At 44.7% G+C, this 8,455-nt stretch overlaps 1 protein-coding gene across 1 annotated transcript; it reads right to left on the bottom strand.

The window, feature by feature from the left end:
• Positions 1-3,770: 3,770 nt before the first annotated feature.
• Positions 3,771-5,059, bottom strand: LOC123427595 (NDR1/HIN1-like protein 13). Its single transcript, XM_045111675.1, has one exon. It carries the CDS (start codon positions 4,883-4,885, stop codon positions 4,037-4,039), a length of 849 nt encoding a protein of 282 aa, XP_044967610.1. The 5' UTR covers positions 4,886-5,059; the 3' UTR covers positions 3,771-4,036.
• Positions 5,060-8,455: the final 3,396 nt, after the last annotated feature.

Below are 8,455 nucleotides of genomic sequence, written 5' to 3'. Positions count from 1 at the left end.
TCTATGTAATTCTCTTGCTATTGCTCTGCTTGGTTTGTTGGGATCCAATGGATTATGAGATTATGTTTAGATTGTTATGAGTTATATATTTTATTATCCTTTTATATTATGTTCCTTAGTGATTCATGCATGTTCTCCGTTGCTATTTATTGCTTTGGCCGAGTAGTAGATTGTAACTCCAAGAGGGAGCGTTATGCATGATTGTGGGTTCATGCCCCTCGATTTCTGGCTTGAGTGACTGAAACATGAGACTAGGGGATGTGATGTTGCCACCAGGGAGAAAACAACAGTGCTTGTGACCATGGTTGCAAGGATTGTTTACCTTGCGCATAGTTCGTTAATGCAGTTGTCCGTTGCTTTGAGTTTACACTTTGGGTGGGGCTCGCAACTTAATACCGGTGAGATGTTCATGATAGATATCTCAAGGTGGATGATTAGTAAGTAGATGTCGATGAATAATTGGTTTACTTGTCCTCGTGTACAGCCCATTACTATTGAACCTCTAACTATCTAGTAGCATAATTAGCATTGCGGTGCGTTCACAATTCTGTCAATTGCCCAACTGTGATTTGTTTACCCAAGCATAGTTATTTATCGTCCTTTGGGAGAGAGACATCACTAGAGAACATCATGTGACTCCGGTCCATATCACCATCATTGCTTACACCTCCATCATTTACCATTTTCATTTAGTTTTCCATTGCAATCACTATTACTATTTCCGCTTGTGTGTTGATCCTTTGCAAACTACAAGACCGGAGAGATTGACAACCTCTATGTACTCGCTGGGAGCAAAGTTATTTGTGTGTGTGTGCAGGCCCACGTCTTCTGCTAGCGCCAGGGTGGAAGACACATGTTGATCCTAGGAGTCCTCCTGGTTCGATAAACCTTACAGTCTTCGTGTGAGGGAAAACTTGTTGATGACTACATCTCAACCTTCCACTTGGGGTAACCAACGAGGTGCGAGAAGTATACATCATCTCGTCATCAACCCCCCACCCCCCCCCCCCCCCCGCCCGCCGCATGAAGCAAAGTTGCATCGTGCCGCCCCTTTATTCTCTTCATCGGCTGAAGCAAAGTTGTGATGCCCTCTTCATCCAACGCACGCCGCTCAGAAGCATTGGAAGCAACCGGATCCGCAACCTACAAGCCCATGCACCAAGATCTAGGGCGGATCCATGGCGTCGGTGTCGGTCATGATAGGCGGACACAAATAAGCACCCCCTGCCGTCCAAAACTTGGTGGAATGGATGGGCATGGCGCAACCGGGGGCGGCAACACGCGACGGGGATCTGCGGCGGCGGAGAGTGGAGGCGGGAACTGAAACGGACGGAAGTGGGTTCGCGCCAACACATAGAGGAGTCGGCAAACTTGGGCCAAATCTCACAGATTTGAAGGAAATGGACTTGGGGATTCGGGATCCCAAAAAATATTCACGACAACTGGATTTGACGGATCTGTTCAGAACGGGGATACAGAATGGATCCCACAAACCGAAGATTATTATATCGGATGGCTCGATTTACGAGGTCTGCTAGAGATGCTCATAGAGCATCTACAACCATGTATAGCAAAAATGACCCCTCAAACGCCAACGGGGAGTGACCAGGCACGCCTCAAATAAACAGAATTGCATCCGAACATCTCATACGAGATTCTCAAATCCATACAAAAGCATGAAAATGATAAGACCTACGTACTACGTAGAAACCTAACTACTACTCCTCGTCGGAGATGTCAATGATCTCCGTGCCCTCCGGCGGATCCATGGGTGGCAGCCACAGCTCTGTCCCCTCCGACGCCTCTGACTGCTCAGTTGCAACCTCCTTTATCGCTATCTCCGCATCGAGCTCGTCAAAGAGGGCGTCAGCCTTCGCGTGCCTGTGCGGAATGAGCATGTGGTTGGCCAACACCTTGGCCTCATCCTGGATGGAATCGAGGATGGCATCCTGCTCTAGCATCTCCTCGGCTTGGGCGATGGCGAACTCTGCATGAGCCTCCACCATGGTCAAGCCCGGAGCAGGCTGGTCCTCCTCGTCCTCTTCTGCCTCGTCCTCCTCCATCGGCTCCAGCAGTTCCTCCTGCTCGTCGTCCTCCACCTCGTCCTCCTCCATTGGCTCCGACAATTCCTCCTCCTCCTCCTTTGGTTATGGTGAGCCCGGAGGCAAACCCGCAGCGGTGCGGGCAGCGCGCCGAGCCTGGATATGTGCCTCGATGTGCACACGGTGCTCCGACGTGAGCATAGCGTATGTGGTGATCCTACAGCGGACCATATTGACAGCGGAGAGCATGGGAGAGGAGGCAGACGGGCTCGGGTGGCAGCGGAGGAAGGGAGGAGGTGGATGTGCTAGGGCTGGGGGATGTCGATCGGCTTAAATAACCGGATATGGCCTCGAACGGCAAGCTGGAGCAGCACCACACGACGTACACAGCGCAATGACGATCGACGCGCCCGTCGGACCGTTGGGTTTTCGAGCGAGTCCGCATGGGGCCCCATCATCACGCTGACATGATGGGTGTGCTCGGGCGCGCCCGGTCACCCATATCTGTCCCATATTTGGAATGGATATGAGGGATGTGTGTCAACCGGTCGTTTAAGGTTCGTTTGAGGGGTCCGGTAGATTGTTTTTTGTGATCGGGCGACCTCCTCGGATGTTTGAGACGGGTACGAGGGTCCAGCTATAGATGCTATTAGTTTTGGTTTTGAAGGCTCCTTTAATTCAAGGGAAATTCATAGAATTTATGGAGGATTGAAATCCTTAAAAAATCTACATTGGTCTTTTGATTGGTAGAATTAGATCCATAAGAATTTTTCCTACGAGATCTTTTGTATTACATTTCATAGAAAATCTAACATTCATTTCAACCTTTTATTAATATTATTTTTATTTTTTTCGTGATATCAAACACTTCTTGCTAATTCTATAGAATTTAAATAGACATATTATTTTAATTTTACATATTTTTCTATTCCTGCATTTTTAAAATATTATACTTAAACCATGGATGAACGGTCTCTGGGATTAAGATGAATCTTGATTGGCTTTAATTTTTCTAAATGTTCATACAATAACCGTAGATAATGTACAGTAACTCACACAAATAAGAATGCATGCAGTCTATTAATAATTCTAATTAACCAAACACTAAATATCACACGTTTTAATCTTTTTTATTCTGAAAATATATGTAAATAAACCGCAGATTGTAAACCGTGACGGGGCGAGTAAGTCAAAAAGGCCGTGAAAGAACTTTGTATCCCGTGACTTCGCGGACGTGGTGCCCACTTCCTAGCCATGCCTCGGCGCTGTGCCGACGAAAGGGCACACACAACGGGCCCTCCACTCTTTAATGAGTGTGTTGACCCTTAATGATATGCACGTTTGCCTAGAGAAATCCGGGTAGTTAATTTCTCCAGTAGCACCAGCACTTGATTAAACAATCCAATCTTTCGCCCTCAAGTACAAGGCGATACAGCTGTGAGCCCCTATCCTCACGTCACGTCACGTAGTCGCACCAACAACCAAAACTAAGCCGCGTTTCTTCGCTGTCCTTCACATGACAAACAACTCTATTTCCTCCATATAGTTTTTGTTGTTTAAATAAACTGAAATGTGCTGGACCAGCAGAAAGATTCTCCTTACCGACACAATCACATGTGCTCACTACACAAGAGTAATATTTGAACCTGAATTTTCAATATACTTTGTAAAATTCGTAGTGAAGTCTACTGCTTCAGATGAGCCTGAATGACTTTCGGGAAAAGAAAATGAGCCAGAATGATAGTAATAGCTGTATTAATAATACATGGAGTAGGTCGTAACCAGCAAGTGACTAATTGCAATCTTACAAATAACAAATCACCAAGTTATACGTCCACCAAAAGTATGTTTAAGAAAGTTCCAAACAAAACAAAAATAGAATAAACTTTGAGGGAATTTACACCGACGATATCCATGGTCTCTACTTCCAATATATAAAGTGAAAAAAGAATCCTGAATGTTTTGCATGGCAGTCCCTAGAGTTGGCATTATACCTAGAAGGTCCACTTCCAGATCTTCACACGGACTCTGACCTTGCACGAGTGCGCAGCGGTGCTCACCGTCGCGGTCGTCTCGGCGTTGTCCAACGCAGGCGCAGGCGCCAGGGCGGTGCCATTCTTCCCCTTCACTTTCTTCGGCGGTGGCGGAGGTGGACTGGGTGGCGTCAGCTTGATGCCCTCGCAGTGCACCTGGATACCCATCTTCTTGGTCTTGACGCTGCCGACCTTGACGCCTGCCCGCGTATCGGCATCTATAGCCACGGAGAAAGCACCGGACTTCTTAAGGTCAGAGCCGGCGCCGCTGGGGTCTACGGTGACACCAGCTGCGGTGATGGTGGCAGTGAAAACGGTAGTGTTGCCGGCTTCATGCGCGAATCCGGGCACGGTGGCGTCCCCGAGAGGGACGGCGTTGGCGGCGGTGGCGGCGGAGAAGGAGAAGTCGTCGTAGAAATAGACGAGCTTCTTGTTGGGGTTCTTAGCGGTGATGGTGAGCTTGATGGAGTCGGTGAGGACGGGCGCGGTGGTGGAGGAGGAGAGGTTGAACGTGCTGAGGCGGACAGAGGAGACGGTGAAGCTGGGGCGTTGCGGACGGTAGAGCAGGTAGAAGGCGCCTCCCGCGGCGGCGGCTACTAGCGCGAGGAGGATGACCACCAGCAGTGCCCAGCAGAAGCAGCAACAGAAGCTGCACCGGCAGGACCGGCCGCGTCTGCTCTTCGCCGGCCCCTGCGGCCGGTAGATGGGGCGCTGGTACATCTGCGGCTTGGGCGCCGCCGGGCCGCCGCTGCCGTTGGCCATTGGGGGCGGCGGAATGGGCTTGGCGGCGGGGTAGACGCGGTCGGCCATTGCAGCCGCCGCAGACAAGGACGCGGAGGCAGAGTGGGCACCTGCTTGACGCGGTGGTGTTGAGCCTGCTGGATGGTTGAGTGGTTGCGGTCAGGGAGCTCGAGTTGAGGAATTTTGTTGAGCGAGAGGGATCTAATAAGGGAAGGGAGGAGAGAGAGAGAGAAAGTGCACGCGCGTGGTGAGGTGAGATGAACAGAGACGCGTTACCTTACCTTATGTCCGATGGCTTTACCTCACCTAATAATTTGGTGCTCTGCGTAGTGCGACTACTTTTTTTTGTTTTGGAAACGCGTAGTGCGACTACTAATTGGTCCATTTCTGTGTGTGTACAGTAATAATTATACTAACAAAACCAAAGGCCGGCATAAGATATTCGGTGGTTTTGTTTTGTGATGCTTGCCCTTTTGATCCTTTTCAACGAGTGGTGGAGGATGGACAAAAGTTAAGGCTAGTCATAGTGGGAAATACCCTATACTAATATCATATACTTCTTCTGTAAACTAATATAAAAGCTTTTAGATTATTATTTTAATGATTTAAATATTTTTTAATTATTCTACGGAGGAGTATACAATACTCTTGTATGATACTACCTTTGTAATGTATGCTATCATAAACTAGTATCATAGATGATCTTATTCATTGATATGCATGACGCATAGTAACATTGTATTTAACATGTTACGGTATCTATCTGTGTTACTCTAACTTTTTTTTAATTATCTGTCACATCAACATGTTTGCTAGTCTCAAGTACATGATACTACCTAAGTCTTCCACTATGGCCAGGGTAAGATACGACAAACTTTGGTCATTTGTCACAACAACGCCGTCGCGCTGATGCGCCTCCTTGCGCCCAGCCTGCACCGGCCAAATCAAGGTAGGGCGGTCGCCAGGCCTTGGCCTAATAGGTTGGCGTCCCTGTTTTCAACTACCATTGCATGGCATGTAGGATGTCCTGTGGCACGAGAGAAACTACCGAAACATGTGTATGCTTGATAGATAAAATGCAAAAAACAGAAAAAGCATATCGAAGCCACTGTAACTTCGATTCATATGAATAACTTTGCGATGACTAATGCCATTATAAATGATCCATGATTACTGATTTGCTACCATGTGCATCTATGTAAGGATCATAGTTTGCACTAACAACATGAAAAAACATCAACGCATTCCCACTGTAAATTAATACAAAATCATGAAAAATTCTAATTAGAAGTGTGTGCACCCTTGCGTTCCTGTGCGGCGGAAGCTACAAACGGCGCGCTCCATTATGTGGCTAGAGAGTGAAGCGATGTATAGCGAATTTACTATAGGATTTTTTTCTGTATGCTAATACAGGTACAGACGATACACTACACAACCTTGACCATAAATCCTACATTATAGTGTTTGACTAAATTTTCTTTTATTTCTCATAGTCCCAGTTAAGTACTTTCTATGACTTTGTACTAAACTTTTGTGATTTTTATTTTGAGATGAATGTAGTAATTTGTAATATACTCCCTTGATTCTTAAATATCTGGTCAAATATATGACAAGTAAACACGCTAAAATATTTGGCAACAAAGTATAATATAATCTGGTGATAAACATGGTTAATATGACAACTAAACATGCTCAAATATAGGCAACCAAGTATAATATAATCTGGTGATAAACATGGTTAATAAGACAACTAAATATGCTTAAGTATATGGCAATTAAGTATAATATAACCTGGTGATTAAGCATGATTAATATGACAATAAAGTACTTGTAATTTGACAACTAAGTAAGTGTAATGTGATACTAAACAACTACGAGAAAAAATGTGGTGACTAAACATGTTTAGTATGAGAATTAAATGCTTTCAATATTGAAGCTGCATGCGGCGCGTTCAAAATTCTGTCAATTGCCCAACTGTGATTTGTTTACCCAAACATAGTTGTTTATCATCTTTTTGGAGAGAGATATCACTAGTGAACATCATGTGACTCCGGTGCATATCACCATCATTGTTTACACCTCCATCATTTACCGCTTTCATTTACTTTTCCGTTGCAATCACTATTACCTTCCCTCTAGTGTTTTGATCCTTTGCAAACTACAAGGCCGGAGAGATTGAAAACCTCTCTGTAGTCGTTGGGACCAAATTTATTTGTTGTGTGTGCAGGTCCACGTCTTCTGCTAGCGCCAGGATGGAATACACCTACTTGTTGATCCTAGGAGTCCTCCTGGTTCGATAAACCTTACTGTTCCCGTGTGAGGGAAAACTTGCTGCTGGCTACATCTCAACCTTCCACTTGGGGTAACCAACGAGGTGCGAGAACTATATACACCATCTAATCATCAAGCAAAGTTTTCTCGTGCCGTTGCCGGGGACTCCAGTCTTCAAGATAGGGGAGTTGCACACTATCTTTTACCTTTGCTTTTTAGTCTTGTTAGTTTGCTTTTCATGGTTGGCATGACTAATTAGGCTTATGGGAAACTGCACTCTTAGTTCGCTACTTGGGGAAGGCCGCTTTTACCACACCCGTGGTAGAGAAGTCTCCTCCACCTACTGAATGTATCCCATTCAAAATACCACTTGGGATAATTGAAATAATTAGGAATGATTGTTATGAAGGAGATGGAACAGTCAATCCTAGTATTCATTTGTTGAAGCTTACAAAACTTTGTGAGTTGTTTAAGATTTCAGGTTTGACAAGAGATGGAGTCATGAGGAAATTATGTGCCTGGTCACTGAAAGGAAAAGCATTGGAATGGTATAGGCTACTAGATGATTCTCACCTATGGGATTGGGAAGAGATCCAGTCTCTCTTTTACTCCAAGTTTTATCCTCTTCATGAAGTCCATGAGAATAGGAATTATGTTTATAATTTCTATCCTCATGACGGAGAGAGCATAGCTCAAGCTTGGGGGAGACTGAAAACTTTAATGCTAAAATGTCCTAACCATGGGCTCCCCAAATATTATGCTTATGTGGAGAGTAAGAGTACCTTTTTGCATGTGGATCATGGTAACAATGCTTTATGTGATACTTATATTGTTGAGTTTATTCATGATCCCACTGAAAAGTATTATGAGAAGGGAACATATGCTTATAGATATTTCAATAATATCAAGTTCCCTCTCTTTATGTTGAAGGTTTTGAAGTTGCACTTGTTTTGCCTTCCTATGCTTATTGCTTTGTGCTTCAATGAATTATTCTATTGCAATATTCACACGTATAGGAAGCATGTTAGACTTAAATGTGTTTGGTACTTTCTTCTTGATGCTCTCTTTTGTTCTACAACTCTTATTCCTACGAGAGCATCATCAAAATCTTAAGCCTATCTTTATGGCTATAAAGAAAGAGCTCTAGGGAGACAACCCTTGTTATCTTTACTTTGAGTTTTTACTTTCAATTTTAGTGGTCTTGATTCTTGGTATTACTGTATCAACATCATTGTATCTTTATTTCAAGCTTTGTGCCAAGTTTTAGCTTCCGATTTCAAGAAAGTTCAAACGTTGTGACATGGTGTCCAGAAAAAGAGATTATGTCTGCTTGACGGAACAATTTGCCAAAAATCACCCGGTCATCTT

Source organism: Hordeum vulgare, chromosome 1H, assembly GCF_904849725.1.
Source record: "Hordeum vulgare subsp. vulgare chromosome 1H, MorexV3_pseudomolecules_assembly, whole genome shotgun sequence".
In the NCBI taxonomy this organism is placed as follows: Eukaryota; Viridiplantae; Streptophyta; class Magnoliopsida; order Poales; family Poaceae; genus Hordeum; species Hordeum vulgare.
Note: the sequence above shows the minus strand (reverse complement) of the source record. Positions and strands in the feature narration are given on the sequence as shown.